Source organism: Myotis myotis, unplaced genomic scaffold (genome assembly GCF_014108235.1).
Source record: "Myotis myotis isolate mMyoMyo1 unplaced genomic scaffold, mMyoMyo1.p scaffold_m19_p_15, whole genome shotgun sequence".
NCBI classification, from domain to species: Eukaryota; Metazoa; Chordata; class Mammalia; order Chiroptera; family Vespertilionidae; genus Myotis; species Myotis myotis.
The window spans coordinates 38,199,908-38,217,389 of NW_023416319.1; the positions used below are offsets into that span (position 1 = coordinate 38,199,908).

General features: G+C 37.4%; 1 protein-coding gene across 1 annotated transcript in view; it reads right to left on the reverse strand.

Annotated features, from left to right (window-relative positions):
• Positions 1-17,482, reverse strand: part of CTNNA3 (catenin alpha 3) — a 1,292,302-nt gene that overhangs the window by 421,926 nt on the left and 852,894 nt on the right. Inside the window, exon 11 of the mRNA XM_036336865.1 lies at positions 2,975-3,131. Within this exon, the coding sequence (XP_036192758.1) occupies positions 2,975-3,131 (157 nt within the window). The remainder of the gene's footprint in view (positions 1-2,974; positions 3,132-17,482) is intronic.

A 17,482-nucleotide genomic window follows, 5' to 3' on the forward strand; every position in this document is an offset into this window, starting at 1 on the left:
CACATCTGCAACTTTTTCTAAGAAAATCAGCCCCTCACAAAAGCTACCAGAGTGGGGCAGCCTCCATCGTAGAAATTTGAACTATAATTAGCCAAGTGAAAGAAAGGTAACCCACCCATTGGTTGGCCTATGGTCTTAGACTTAGGACTTCTAGCCTGGTCCTAAGGATCTAGCCTTAGAACTAAAAAGATATTTGGACCCAGCTATATTCTTTCTTATGTATTTGACTGAGAAGATTTTGAGAGAAGATGCCATTATCTGTAGGAACAGATGTTGAAAAGTAATGATGTAACAAAAAACACCACTGGAGCTCATGCTAACTACAAGGTAAACTAATGAAGGCACAGAAATCTGATAAAGCAGGGGATGCCACTCAGTGTTTGTGACAAACATATTCTGTTATTTAGTCAACAGCCATTTTCCCCTTCTTATCTGCAGATAAAACTTTTGATGTTGTTTGTATAGTAAGTGATTAGTCAGGAAGGTTGAATTATGACTGGTATAAACCCAGTGGTCTCTAGAATCTGTTTATACCAGGTCACAAGAGCTGTTTTTATGTACTTCTTCCCAATTCAGAGTTCAATGACATCACATTGGTAGCTTGATAATTGTCAACGTGGCAGTATTTATGCCACAGAAATCAGCAAATGCTACAAATTAGGATACCACTCTCTCTGGTCCCCCGTCATGTGGGTTAACCATGTATCAGCACTGTAAGGCCATCATGGGAAACACATTTGCTTTTGCTAGTGATTGGTCCAGGAGAAGGTACAGGACGAATCAGTAACAAGTTTGAGAAAGTCTTATGGAAGGCATCTAGGAACGATTTCTTTCTTGACAGGTTCAAGCCAACAATCCGCTTTTCTTCCTGTTTTAGGTAGATTGTGTAATGCTCTGAGGTATAATGCTTTGAGATTCAACCATGAGGGAAGCTCAATAGAATCCAGAGATGCCTACATAGGTCATTAATAACCTTAAACCACTACCAACTTGAGCATCCAAAAAACAGCACAGTAGAAACAGTCCACCCCAGTATAGAAAATAGCAGTGTGCATCTCTGTAGAGAATTTAAAACAATAATGAAACAACTACATATTAATCCATTTATTACTCCCTGTACAAACAATTCCAAATAATGTTAGTGATAAGATACTCCCCCACATACCTGGATTATTGCTATCCAAGTTTTCTGTTATCCTAGGGCTAGTAAGTCTAGAATCAACTACCTAACACATCTAGTTAGATAAAAGGAAGGGTTTTATTCTTTAAGCAACTTGCATATGCATTTTCTGTTACATGCAGGCAAAATATTCTAAAACACTGAAGGTGTTTATGGAAAGTAGCACACTATGAAGGTTGCTAGGTCAGGTGAATCCAGCACTGAAAAGCAAAACCATGGGTTCCTGCTCTAAGGACCCAAAGAGTAACTTAGACCCCGGCCTCTCTACTTATGCAAGACGTGGCCAATTACGGTTCTTGTTCTTGTGTGTTCAGGAGGGTCTCCCTGTTGTGCCATCAGTATACCAATAAAAGTGCCTTTACACCAAGTAGCATCAGCAGGTTCCTTTCATTGTAACCAAAAGAACTACCTGAAATAAAGAACCTAGCACTGAACAGCTCAATTGCAAAAGACTGCCCTAATATAAAATGTTGAATGGATTCACATTGCAAATAGACAAAAATATGCTTAACATAGCATGTTCATAATAATAAATTACAATTTATCTAAATGCTAACAAAAGGAGAAAAAATGAATTATTTTTGATGTTATATACTAATGTGGTAAAATTCAGCCAAATATTATGTGTAAAAAAGCAAATAATTATATATATATAATTTATAAATATATAATATATTTATAAATATATATATGTACATATATATATTTATATATATTATGGATGGATATAAATCAGATACCAGTGATTGTTATTTCTGAATAGGGGAACAAGGGATGTTAATATTTTCTCCCATACAAATCTATTATTTGCAAAGTTTTTCACACTACAGAAATAAAACCAATTTTAAAATAATTAACACACATTTTCTTTTCATTACGGAATCTTGAAAACACACTAGGTTTCTAGAACTACTGTTCAGGATGAATATATATACACAGGTAAAAGTAACGAGTTCAACAAGTTAGACAAAATACATTGGAAAACTTTAAAAAGATAAAATGATGTTAGAAATTCCTAAGAATTTGGTTTGTAAAAAAGCATGTTATCACATTTCAAGGAAATCTCTTTCTCAAATAAATGTATAATTTATTTTAAGGAGAGACTTAATTTTTATGAGAATTAAAAAAACTAAAAAGCCTTTAGTTATTTGCTGTTAGAACAGTATAGTCAAACCTGAGTTATGCTTCTGAGAATATGGCTTTCTGAGAGCAATTCCACAAGCCTGTGGTGAGAATCGTCCTGATGAGAATCACCTGGGCTTGGCCTCTCTGTTCCTGGTGTAGTCAGATGTTTAGACTGGTTTATTTGATCCTTTACATCACCATTATTCAAACATATACACTGGTAGTTGAAGTACACATTGTGTATCAAACAAATATATATGTAATATATATATATATATATGTGTGTGTGTGTGTGTGTGTGTGTGTGTGTGTGTGTGTGTATACACATATATATATTTTTCTGAGTGTAGAAATATTTTGGTTGGAAAAGAAATGCAGGGAAATCAAGACATACCAATTTTTTAAAGAAGAGAAACCGATGATTTATTTGAAAAAAACAGGATATGCCTAAGATTTCCACCTACTATTTTTAATTATGCTTTGCTCAAGAATAGACGTTCCTTTTAGGATCACAAGGCATGAGACTTATTACTAAGAATAGAGCAAACGTAGCAGCACTTGGCAATAAGGATGCCTCATTATATTGCATAAAATTAATTAGACGCAGTATTTTTCTGGTTCAGAAAATTGACTAGAGCAAATGTATAAATTAAAAAGTCAAAAACATACCAGATACAGCAAGGAAGTCATCAATGCTTGTAATGTCATCTACAGCTTCTGTGAGGACATGGATGTGATTCTCCCACGTGCACTTGTACATTTCCATGGTTTTTTTGACCACTTGACTTTTGGGTCTTGCAGCCAAAGCAAGTGCAGCATTAATAACCTGTAAAGATGTGGAATGTTCGCATAGTGATTTCTTTGGGAACAGTTATTCTTAAGAAGATAGGTACATTCAATTTTAGCAACAGGAAAAATGCTAAAATGTCCTCACAGGTAACTCCCTTTCTGCTTTTGGTAATTCTTTTCTTTTCTTTTGACAATAATTTAATTACTTTTGGAACTATTTATTACCTGCCAGTGCATTAAGAACTACAAAAGATACAAAGATAATTGATATCTGCCTTTAAGGAATTTGTATATTCCTCAACGAGAAGGGCAACATATAATTATAACTCAATTCAGTATGTAGTACATGTCATGAGTACAAATAACGGTTTTATAGTCTTTAGAGAACAGAGTTCACCTTCAGCAGAAAGAGTAAGAGCTCTGACTTCCTTGAGGACTTGTTGAATTTTCACAGGAGATAGTCATTATTTATTCATTTGTTCATTCATGTGTCAGTCAATATTTCAAATACATTTTGAGTGTCTTTAATGTAGCCAGCACCGTCTCAAGTTTTAGGGATATGGTAATGAACAAGATACAGGCAAAAATCATTGTCTTGATGAACTTTATATGACAGTCAGTTATCAAGTTGAACAAATGAAATAGATGGTCTGTTAGATGGCTATAAGAACTAAATAAAAAAACAGAGTAGAGAGAGGGATAAGGAGTAGAGTGGTGGTTAAGGTAAGAAGTTTGCAATTTTAGCAAAATTGAAATGGAAATTTAAGTAAAATCATTGGTGAGAAGGAATGCTGGGACAGGGAAGTAGCAAGATTCAAAAGGTTAGAAAACAGGGGACATGCTGTGAGAATGGGAAGCAGTCCCTCCTAGAGCCTTTAGGAGTCCCTGACTGTCTACTCCAGACTGTGGTCTTATTTGGAAGCACTGGAGGGTCATGCGGACTTTTTAGCACTTTACTCAGAATTACACTTTAGGAAAATTATTTTGGCATAGAAGGCTACGAAGTAGGTAATAGAAGTAGGTTTAAAAAAAGAGGCACTGCAAGGGTGGAGGCAATCAAAAGGTGTTGATGGGACTTTCAGTTAACTAAAGGAGGATGAGAGCAGGTTAATTATTGCCAAAAATATCACACAGGTGTTAATTATTTTGTGTGTGTAACTGATTTTTTCAGATTTTCTATAGTGGATATGTTTTAGCTGTATACTCAGAATAAATGAAGTTATTCTTCAAAGAGAGATGATTACTAAGGCCTCTCCATGACTAATGGAGAGGAGGGAGAGTTTTTGTTTGTTTTTGTTTGTTTGTTTGTTTGTTTTTGTCAGTAAGGGGAGTAGAGCCAGATGTGTGCAATTGTTTTGGAGGATAGCGTTGCTGAGGGGTACTAGATGTTGACTTTGAAATGACTCTTGGCTCTCCATACAAATTACATAGAGAGCAATCAGAGAACTGAAATTGGAGCTCATAAAAACGTTCTCTGCACTGGATACTAATGACATCACAATGAAGATGATGCCACCATAGTTTCTAAGACAGGCCACAATCTAGTAGAACAATCAAGGGGAAAACAGGCAAATGCAACATCCCAGTGGTTCTTATAAAGCTGGCCTGGATCAGAATCACCTGGAGAGGTTGTGACAACACAGCATAAATGAAGCCACACCCTGGTTTCTAACTCAGCCCAATCACCTCGCGGCTTGATAATTTGCCCTTATAGCAACTTCCCAGACGATAGTGATGCCACTGGTGGGCCTCCTGCACTGAAACCCACTGCAGCATATAATACATGCTATAACGTAAGGGCTATTGTAAAAGGAAGCACAGGATGCTCTATAATACACGGGAGAGGTACCCAGCTCCGTAAGGAAAGATGCCCCGATGTACTGAAAGTTGAAAAATAAGTAGACATTAGTATAAGGTGATATCCTTTTGGGAAGGAACAATAGCACATGAAATGACCCAGAAATGAGATAGAAAATAACCTCACCTGCTGGGAAATGTTTAGCAGAAAGGCCATAGTATTAGAGTTGGAAGAAAATCAAAGGATACAATGGGCAGAGGAAGGAGAAAAACACCTTTGCAAAGTATCCACAAAGTGGAAGTGGTAGAGATGAGAAAAAGAACCATCACAAAGGAGGTAGAAAACTGAGATATTAAAGATCAATATGAGAAAGAAGTTTTTCAAAAGGTCACATGTAGTAGAATCAAGAATAATGAGAACTAAAAATTGCTTTTGAAATTGGAAAACAGGCCTCATTAGTGTAGCAGAATGTTGGACACAGGATTCAAATTTCACCACCATAACATGGAAACAATAAAAATAATATTTTTCTAGTAAGTAACCTAAAGGCTGAACTTTACTTAAATGACTTCCAACAAATTATTGGGGGTAGAGGAAGGGAAACATTTGTGGCTTGAAAATATTAATTTATATTCTCTTATTTCATTTTTATGAAAGAGCACATGAAATTCTAAGAAAACACACACTACTCTGAGGAATAACTACTGTACAGTATGCCTTGACTTCAGTTTTAGAGTTTTATTAACCCATTAGCGTACAGTGTAGGCTTGTGTATATTGCAAGGCTCTGGTCTCTGGTGGTTAATTTTCCTTGCAATTAAACAACTGTGCACACATGTGGCTGTGTTGAAATTCACAGGGAGGCATACTTTTAAAGTGGTCCTGGTGAAGAACCTTCAGTGGGGACAAGGCGACATGAATATAAGACAGGCTATATTTTTAAAGGACATTTGCAGTTCTGCTGCTGATCCAGCTTATCTGATTCAACATTGTACACTATGATAAAACTCTATCCTACCTGGTTCTCCTGATATTTAGCTTGAATCTAAAAGCAGACAAAATTCCGAAGATAAGCTAGCCCTGTTTAAGGGAGAAGAAAATCTTCATCCCAGTGCCACACTCCTGGAATTTTTTCTATATATCTAGAGGGAGGGGGAAAAAAAATGACCATTCCTCAATCCTCTTCAGGCTAAACAGGACTGACATGAGTTGTATTGCTTTCTGAGGCATTTTTATTTACATTACTAGAGGCCCGGTGCACAAATTCGTGCACAGATGGGGTCCAGCCTGCCCGTCCTGATCAGGGTCGATCGGGCCAGCCAGGATGAGTTGATGTGGGAGGTTGGCCAGCTGGCCCCACCCCTGATCAGGGTAGGGGGGTGCCTATGGGGGACCAGGCTGGTTGGGGGAGGGGCCGCAAGAGGTTGGTGGGCCAACCCCACCCCCGATCAGGGTGTGGGGGAGTCAATCGGGAATGAGAGTGGTTGTGGGAAGGGGCCGTCCCCACCCCCTGGTCAAATTCCCAGTTGAACTCCTGGTGGAGGAGACAATTTGCATATTAGGTATTTATTATATAAGATGGTTGAGATGCGTACATGACCCTGTGAATCACCTGGTCAGTCATTTCGCCTTTGAAACAGTATCTTTATACTTCAGAATTTTATTACATCTTAACTAGACGATTTTAATAGTCTTTTAAATAGTTTCCTTTTAAATAGTTTCCTAGCTCTAGTCCCTACAGAAAAGGCTTTATTTATTTATTTATTTATTTATTTATTTATTTTTTAAATGGGATTTTGTCAAGCAAGTAAGGAGAGCAAAGGATTTGAGCAAGATTACAGCAGCAGGACATGGAACCCAAAGATCTGCGGAGACCTCTACTGGGTTCCTTCCTCTTTGTGTCTGGCTTCTGCTCTCCCAACTTTTCCTGCCCGTGCTCACTGATAAAGGCTGTGTTTGCTGCTGTTTCTCTCTCTGACTGGTCTCCATTTCTCCTTCCTCACAGAGGCCTGTTCAAACTAGCTCCTGTCAGCCTTGGTGCCTGGGGACATTAGGCCCCCCTGGTGGAAGCCCGCCTAGTTTCAGCAGGTCCCATTCTACCTCCTTCAGGCTTCCTACCCTTTCTACTGGGACACGGGACAAAGGCCTCAGCATACTTTAGGCTAAGCTCCTTCCCATTAAAAAAATTATTTTTCAGTTACAGTTTGCATTCAATATCACTTTGAGTTGTTATATTAAATCAGAACATTTTTATTACATCATGACTTCACTTGCTGTGGGAAACTCTCAATCATCTAAACTTGATTCAGAATATCTAGGATTTTTAGTCTGTCTCTCTAGACTTTGTAAAACGTTGGTATTTGTCAACATTTAAAAATTAGTAACTAGTTATCATTTATTTTTGCATTCTATATACTCACTATTATTTTCTAAAGAAAGGCCCTCAAAATTGTATGAACTTTAGGTCCCACATAGCCTGGTTTGCCACAGTCAAACCATGTATTTTTCATAAAAAGCTACCTATTGTCTGAAATGATAAAATGAACATGGATTCACCTGCAATATTTTATCTAAACTTGGTCTCGGTCTCGATAACAAGGCTTTGACTTTGCTTCCTTAGAGAAAATAGCACTACCAGATAAAGAGGTCTTTTTAAACATTCTATAGTACTTCATCCTTTTTGAAGACAAGCTACTCCTTCCATCCTTTCTTTTGGTGTGAGATATATATATATATATATATATTTCACTTCTGAAATTTGGTTGAAAATAGTAAAATAGTGTAGTAATCATAGGACTAACATTATTGAGAGCTTGAAATTTTCCAGGCATGGTTTCTAAGTATTTGATTTGCATTAAAACTTTTAATCCAAAGAGAAAAGCCCTTTCAGTATTCTCATTTCACCGGTCAGACAATGGAGGCAAAAAAAAAAAGATTGAATAATTTGTGCAAAGTTATAGAAGGAACTCTAGATTAGAAGCCAAGGGGCTTAAGTTAGAGATTTAGTTTGCTTCAGACTGGTTTATGTCCACAGCAAAGTCATATCAACTCTTTCATTTCCCCAGAAGTTACAGGTATGTGTGCTCTGGGGAGAGGGATCAGGGCCTGAGTTATGTGATCCCTCTCAGGTTCCTTCAGATATGAACATCCAAATTTTTTAAATTATTATTAAATTTATTGGGTGACCTTGGTTAATAAGATTATATAAATTTCAGGTGTATAATTCTATATATTGCATTTTGTGCTCATCACTCAAAATTTAGCCTCCTTCTGTCACCTTATATTTGACCCCTTTTACTGTCTTCAATGTCCACCCCCCCGCCCCCATGGTAAATACTATACTGTTTTCTACATCAAACTAAAAAGCTTCTGCACGGCAAAAGAAACTATCAACAAAACAAAAAGGCAACCAACAGCATGGGAGGAGATATTTGCAACAATACCTCCAATAAGGGGCTAACATCCAGGATATATAAAGAACTCATACCATTCAGCAACAAAATAAAAATACAAACAATCCAGTTAAAAAATGGGCAGAAAATCAGACACTTTTCCCAAGAAGATATACAAATAGAAAACAGATATATGAAAAGATGCTCAGTTTCACCAGTTATAAGGGAACATACAGATTTAATACTATCATCTGATATATGTACTTCTTCTCTTAAGAGATTTCTGAAAATAATTACTTAAGAAGTGAAAATAAATCTATGTAACTTAATTTTTCCTGGGATATTTTAATATTGGCATTGATACAAATAATCTTTAAAATCTTAGTTAATATAACAAAAGCACTTTGAGGATTAAAAAGATGAGTTATGTGTAAGTACCTATAGGTCTGATTACCTCAGTGTCATGGCATGGAGAGAAAATTAAAATAACTAGATATATGATACCTCCAATACAGCTAAGCTAATATGTGAGGGGAATTTATAGGATATCCATTTCGGAGTAACACTTCAATGATTTTGGAATTGTAGCAATTCCATGCTAATGACGTCGGATTCAATGCTTCCATTCTGTGCATTTCTTTCTTAGTTGTTGAAATGTTGCCTTATTACCAAATGTTTCTCACTTTCTGTGGTGGTTTTTCCATATTTCCTTAGTTTTTACAATCTTTTCCTTGTTGTGTTCTCTTATATTAAACAGTGGGGCCTTGACTTACGAGTGTCACGACTAACGAGTTTTTCGAGATATGAGCCGTCTCTCAGCTGATTTTTTGCTTTGAGTTGCGAGCTAAAATTCGGGTTACGAGCCAGCTTCAGATACTCCACTGCTAGTTGGCGCAGCGAACGTCACAGTGAACGCCACAACATCAGCCCAGCATCACGTGTCTCTCTGTTTCACTTTAATGATTTGACATATGAGTAATTTGAGTTACAAGCCCCATCACAGAACGAATTAAACTCGTAAGTCAAGGCCCCACAGTACTTAATTTATGAGAAATCATCCTTGCATTTTAATTGTAAGCTATGCAATATTTGTCATCATGAATCTCCATAGTCATATCTTTACATTAAACTATAGGCCCGGTGAATGAATTCGTGCATGGGTGGGGTCCCTCAGCCTGGCCAGGGATCGGGGCTGATGCGGGGGGGAGGGGGGACCAGCTGGTGGGGGGAGGCACCACAGGAGGTTGGCCAGAATACGGGGAAGGACTGAGGGAGGTTAGAGGGCTGAAGGGAGGAACCATTTGGTTGCTCGGTCACTTAGGCTTTATATATATAGACAGTGTGGACACATTATTTGCCACGGACTCCCACACCTTCAGATAGTTAATCACACTGCATTCAACTTTGGCCTCGCCAGGTTGTAATCTCCTTACTCCATAAAGGGATGATCCCTGCAGGATAGGATTACTCACACTAGAACTTCTCATGAGGCTTTACCTTGCCTTTGGATACACGTATAAGAAACTGAAATAACCTGCTCTAGGGGTCAAAGTAATTTGTAAACAGGGAAGGAGCAAAGTTGATTGCTGGGAGTATATGGCTTTGAAAGCCATATATGTTTATTTTATACTAGAGGCCCGGTGCACATATTCAGGCATAGGTGGGGTCCCTTGGCCTGGCCTGCAGGGATGAGGCTGAAACCAGCTCTCCTACATCCTCTGAGGGGTCCTGAATTGTGAGAGGGTGGTTCTCAGGTGACACACCCTGGAATTGGGCTCCCTCCTCTTTGGCTCCGGGTATGTCACCCGCCAAGAGCCACAGCTGCCAAGTCACTGCAGCTCTGCAGCTCCTGCACTGAGCATCTGCCCCTTGGTGGTCAGTGCACGTCATAGCTACCAGCTAGTTGTGCAGTTGACCAGTTGTGTGTGTATATATATATATATATAAATTCTAATATGAGCTTTCATATCTCTTCATCCATACTGCTAGAGAAAAGAAGAAAAATTCAACCTATGATTATTTAGGTCATGGAACATGTAATAAAGAGCAAAAATAATGCTCTCCAGAAGATCTTTAAAAAACAATAATTTCACATAAAAATCAAACTATTTTCTTTTCATTTATACTAATTATTAGGATAGGACAACATATTAAATCAAATAAGTAAAAGAGCAATTAAAAGAATATCAAATAAATTGTTTGGCATAATAAAATTATCAATAAGTAGGTTTTGTAGATAAATTAAAATGGTATTTGGGTCAGATCCAGCTTTTAATCCAGCTTCATTACTTATTAATTTTGTGTGATTGTAGACAAATTGCTTCCTCTCTGAGCCTTAATTTCTTTATCTGTGATAGCTATAAAAATGTTTATTGCAAAGGTTGTTGGCAGATTTTAATTAGATTAGGTAATTAAAACAACTAATTCTTGCCTAGCCAGGATTAGAAATTTTATGGATATTTACTTTATGCAAATACTTTGGAAAAAATGCAAAGAATACTTAGGAAATCTAACCAATATATACACAAATAAATGTACACCAAGAATTTACAATTTTGATAGGCTCAACAATCACTTTGATATGCTAATTATGAAAATGTGCCTTGGTTAAAAATATATGAACATAAGGAAAACAGAATCTACAAAAACACTATATTTTTGTGATTTATCTATAACATAAAACTAAAGTAAGAGAAAATTTGACATAAAAGAGAAAAAATTCTGAAACCAATAATATATATGACATTTTAAGGTATTAGAAAATACTTTAATGTCCAATGATGAAAAAGCAGAAACAACATAGATTTTTTGATCCATTATAATCTGCCATTGAGGAATTTAATAAGTTTAGAATTTGGAGTAGAAAAAAAAATGGACTATCTTCCAAATTATTTGCGTTCAAGAAGAGGAATTAAAAATTAATTTGATATCATTGCCAAATTAATAAATTCCCTTTTTGAAAACAGACATTTTATGTAAGAAGCATCTGCAAAGTTCACTTTTATGTAACATCCAATTTTATACAAAGTAAAGGCAAAATGCAAGTTATTTATTAACTGCCAAAATGTGTTTTAAAATAAGAAGTTGGCAAAGGTAAAAACAAAACAAAAACATATATTTGCAATGTCTGAATGCTTGGAATTAGATATTTTCTCCATATTTTTGGAATTTCTGAAGATTCAGCATGGTTTTATCTAAAACCATGAGGTAAAAGGAATTCATGTAACTTTAGAAAATTTAATGTTTTTTTTTAATCTTCAACCAAGGATATTTTTTTCCATTGATTTCTAGAGATAGTGGAAAGAAGGAAGGAGGGAGGGAGAGAGAGACAAAAAAAGCATAGATGTGAGAGAGACACATCAATTAGTTGTCTCCAGCATACGCCCCTACCAGGACTTGGAAATCTACAACCAACTTATGTGCCCTTGATTAGAAATTGAACCTGGGACAACAATGTTCTAACCACTTAGCAACCCAGCCAGGGCAGGTTTAACATTGTCAATTAATATTTACTATGTTCCTACTGTTTATCTAAGGTAAAAAACGTTAGACAAGATAAACTCAGAAAAAAATTATTTCAAGGGTGTTGATAGGGAACTACATGCACAAATATTCAATATAGACTAACAAGTATACATAAATCCAGACCACATAAGCAATGTTATCTCTCAGCTTCCAAGATCTATTAAGAAGATATAGGGTATAGAGTACAAATTGCGTTGAAATAGTCAAAGATGAGTTGCCCTGTCTCCCTTTTCTCATTGCTTTGTTGTTCTTGTTTTTAATAATATATTTTAATTTATTTCAAAGAGAGGAAGGGGAGGGGGGGGAGAAAGAAACATCAATGATGAGAGAATGAGCAATTAGCTGCCTCCTGCATGCCCCTACTGGAGATTGAGCCTGAAACCTGGGCATATGCCCTGACAGGGAATCCAACCAGTATCTCCTTGTTCATGGGTTGATGCTTAACCACTGAGCACCATCAGCTGGGTCTTTCTCATTCCTTTTGCTCTCTCTCTCTCTCTCTCTCTCTTTCTCTCTCTCTCTCTCCCTCCCTCCCTCCCTAATGGGTTCCTAGAAGAGAAATATTCTTAATGTGCTTTACCCAGTACTTTGACTTCTAGGATACTAGGTCCACTGCTCCAACTTTACTGTATGTGAACTTTATCTTCCAATGGGACAAATGAAGTAGTTCTAACTCCGCTCCTACCTACTCCATACAAACTGAAATTTCCTAATCACAAATTTCAGGAATCTCCCATTTCTCTCTTTATTTTAGGATAAATGCATAAGTACTTAGCATGGCTGTAAACCCTAAAATATTTGACACCTGTTTATCTCTCTCAGCATCAGTTCCCCTAACTTTCTATTCTTCTTCCTTTCATCTATGCTGAGAATGAAATAGTGTTGCCTTTCTTAAATTAGAAGATTTGACTACAGCTCAGGCAACTCAATCTTTGTATCTTTTTTTTACATTTGGAATATAATGGCAAGCCTATAGAATTATTTCAAACTAAATAGTAAAGTATGTTGGGAGTGATTTGAAAACATAAATGAACTATACAAACCTAAGGTATTATTATACCAAAAATTCTTCCCTGATATTTTTAATTAAGAGTCAGGGTATTGAGAAAAATGTCATTTTCATTCTGGAAATAGAAGGTAAAATAATCATGTTTCCCCGTCAAGTAATTCTTAGCATTATCACTTATAATGTACTGCTACCTTGGAGAAGATTACTTCTTGGTCACACAGATTTTTAAAGTTTTGGATATTTATTTCACTCTCCACAACCCAGAGTCCCTAATTGCTGAAGCACATTCTCTGCTGTTGCAAAATGCCCCAGCAATGCACTACTTATTTTCACAATTACATATTGAAGAAGCAATGACCTACATTCAGGGGAACTCTTTTTGTGAGTTTGCTTCTTAAGGAAAACAAACAAATAATCTGAATTCTCAGTTACAAATGAGTTGATTGATAGATACTGCCCTAGGAAGAAATAATGATATTACACACAGGAAAATAGCCCCTATTTGCTGAATGCAGACCTGAAATTCTTAATTTTAAAGTCCTATTATTATGTGCTGGGCCGGCTCGACCCATAACGTGCATAGTAAAAGATAAATAAGGCTGTGGTTTTTAATTACAGACTTGAATACACTGGGCTATGTATAGAACTCAGGAATAAAATACTACTGATTCCTGGGGGTTGGACTCTAAATTAGATTGAGTAGTAGGACACAAAACTAAGGACAGGGGGACATTTTCTCCGGTGACAAACCAACAATGGCTTTTAGCAGCTGCAGAGCCCATGGAGAAGCTCATGTCATTTTATGTAATGGATTAGGAAGAACTGGATGCTCTCCATGATGCAGGCCAAGAGAAATTCATGTGATGACTGAGTTTTCTGACATAAGAGACACTGTGCTTCCTTCTGATTTTCCAGCCTTATTTCCAACTCTCGGGGTGAGAGATGGAAGGGAGAGGTCTATATTACTTCATACTCAGCTAAGGCTAAAGACGCAATGAAAGCAAAATTAGAGGGATAATTACATGCAGAATTCATAGACTTATGACTGGTTGAATGTGAGGGATAAGAATCCAGAAGCAATCAAGAATAGTTCCAAAGTCTCTGGCTAGAGTTACTCAATTAATGGTGGTTCAGTGATAGAAATAAAGACTTAGAAGACATGGTTTAGGGGAGCAAAATTATCAGTCGCAAAAGACTGAGATTAAATTACAAGCAAAGCATTTTATGTGGGACTCAATTTTTACCAAAAAAAGAGACTCGGATGAAATTTCAAAGTATGGGTAGCTCATTTAGTTGTGTGTGGCAGATTCTTTTTTTCTTTTGTAGAAATTGTCCCCACTTTCCAAATAATGTGAGTGGTTTCTTTAGTTTGACAAATGGTCATAAAAAAGCATTTACAACATATGAGGAAAATGTAGCAATCATCTCCTGTACAAACCTGGTCAGTAACTTAAAGCATAGAAAACAATAGTCCACAGTAGTAAGAAAGAATGGAATTGGGACTCCAGTCACAAAGAGCAGACCACATCTTTGAGTCAAAGGGTGTAGATTTCACTTACATTGAAAGTTTAATATTCTTTTATTTTACCTAAAGGTGAAATTTTATTTTTTTAATTTTATACACTAGAGGCCCGGTGCACAAATTTGTGCACAGGTGAGGTCGGCCGACCTGCCCTGATGTGGGCCTATCAGGGCTGGGCTGGCAGGTGTCAGGGAGGGAACATGGGAGGTTGGCCGGTTGGCCCCACCCCTGATGGGGGGGCCATTTGGGAGCAGGACTAGCTGGGGGAAGGGGCTGGAGACAGTTGGCTGGCCGACCTTGCCCCCAATCGGGGTGGGGAGGGCCATCAGGGGTGGGGCCTCCCGGGAGGAGGGGCTGCAAGAAGCTGAGGGGGGCTGGTCAGGCCCTGATCAGGCCAGTTGGCCACCACAGTGTGCTTCATAGTGACCTGTCATTCCATCGTTCCAGTCGCTTGGCTTTTAGATGATAGATAGATAGATAGATAGATAGATAGATAGATAGATAGATAGATAGAGATTATATAACATTATAGTTTTTAGTTTTTAGTTTTTCAATTGTAGTTTACATTCAATATTACTCTGTATTAGTTTCAGTTGCACATCAAAGTGGCTAGAAAATTGGGTACTTTACAGAGTGGTCTCCCTGCTGCTTCAAATACCCATCCAGCCCCATTCGTGGTTATCATGATATTATGACTGCATGTGTTCCTTATGCTATAGTCTACCTCTCTGTGACTATTCCATAACTACCAATTGTACTGTGTACTCCCTTCACCCTTTTCACCCAGTTCTTGCCCCCCATTCTTGAATGATAAGGCAAAACTGGCGATAACACAGAACCCAGTCCATACACTGGTTTTATTAAGTTTGGAAGATCTTCCATTGAAATTAAGACTTTGCTTTATTTATGTTCATATGAGATAAACTCCAGGCAAACTTTTGTGGTCCCCATTCATTTCCATTTTCACAGTGTTTTCAAAATGGAGCATTTTCTATGATTTTATTAAAATCACCAAAAAGGGTTACTATTCTCCGCAAAGCCAAAAACAAACAAAAAAATACAACAAACAAAACACACACACACACACACACACACACACACACACACACAGAAAAGAGAACACCATGTTCTTAGGTGGTTCTCTAAAAGCCTTTTACTGTACTCATAGGGCAAAAGAGGTAATTCATTTCTCAGGTCATATCACAAAGTCAACCAGCCTTCAGGAAACCAACCACTGATATTTTTTTTAACATTAGATAACACACCCCGAAGGGTGTGAAGACACCCATGTTCCCATTGCTTCAATAAATTCCTCACTGGTTACCCTTTAGTGACATGCATTTTAATTTTCCCCCTTCCTCTTCATTTAATTTATCTGTATAAGAGAACAGAGTAAGGCAGACCAGCTCAGTGGTCAAAGAAATACCTTTGCTATAAAAGTCAGAAGCCCCAATTTGAGCACATTCAGGATAGTGGCCTTAGAAATGTTAGGGTAATTGGCCAATATGAACTTAAAATAGGTAGACTTGGTATTTCTGGGGGAAATATGTCTCCAGAGCTTATTGCTTATAAATCTGTTGTGTCTGGACCTGTCAACTTTGACTTAAGTAGCCCTTCCTACGGCACATTTTATGAACGGGGTTGTGTTGCAGCTAACACATCCTAAAGGAAAGTGCTTGCTTTTCTGAGAGTTCAACTTGAGTGCTTCCAAACAGACACAGGACTCCACTGAATGAGGCATTTGAGACAGTATTGATGAACCTGTTAAATAATTATCAAAATGTCACTTGCCTATGGGACTGGATAGACTACTCATGGAAAGAATAAAGAAAACCGCTGACTTGAAGCTTCCTGTCGACAGGAGCTGCTGTGGCTTTAAGGAAAAGAGAAATGTGTTCTGTCACAATACTGTTCGAAGGTAAACAAAATCCATCCCAGCTAGTGTTTAGCTGGGTAGGGAAGGAGCACGTGTAGAGAGTTACTGCACTTCACTCTTTCGGCTTAACCTGTTTGGATGATTGTGGGTTGTTTTTTTCTAGATCTATGATTTTATTATTCCCCAACTTAACCTATCAGTTTTATTTGTTGCTCACTGTATCTAACTTACTAGTCTTGTAGAGTAGGGCTTTCCTTGCAGTAAGATGGGGTATGATAAACTACTACTGTTACCACCGTGGGCACTGTCGGCATAATTATATTACCTCATAACCTGTGCAAAACCTGTTGCTTCAAGTGTCACAGGCTGACTAGTACCAAGGGCATCACCTGGGAGCTTGATAGATAAACAGAATTTCAGGTTCCATGCAGACCTACTTAATCAAACTCTGCATTTTACCAAGATCCCCAGGTCCTTCATAGGTACCTCAACTACTTAAAAGCACCAATCTAAAGGATTGAAATGACTTCTTTAAAATCCCTATAATAGTTCCTGGTTGATGTTTAATAAATACTTCCTTTCCTTACCTATTAACTCAGTAGATGGACTAAGCCATTTTCTCTCCATCTTAGAAATCTACCTTCTTTATTTTTATTTGTTATTATCACCAAAAAGAAGAAGAAAAAAGAAACAGTATCATCACAAATACCAGTAACAAAAATAAGCATTAAATACCTACTTTTTTAAAACACTGGGATATATATACAAGCCATGATCCCTGAACTAGAATGTATCATCTGTTTGGGATGAGAGGACATTTATATAAAAACTTAAATGTGAGGAGTCTATGAAAACAACATTAAATTTCTGTCTGTTGGTGAATAACAGCATCACAACAAAATGACTGGGTGGCTGGAATCTTTGCAGTGGTCTCACTCATACAGGTTATCTGTTTTCCATGAAATTCACTTGGGTAATTTCTAGCTTAGAGGAAATCACAGCCCAGAAAGTTAGATGATCATCTTTGAGATCAGCAGAAACTGAGATACAAGGGAGGACTAGTGAGCCCTGATTTAAAGAGACATGCCACATGTTACTTTGGGCAGAAAACAAGATCCAAATTGCAAGTGATTAGCATAGATGTTCTTGAGTCTTTTCTCACATGAACAGTTGCAGGTGAGCGTGAGTGGCAGTAACGTTAGGTTTGTTTTCCTTTAAAATAATTCTTAAAAACACAACAGAGACAACCACCTAGTATAAGGGTATC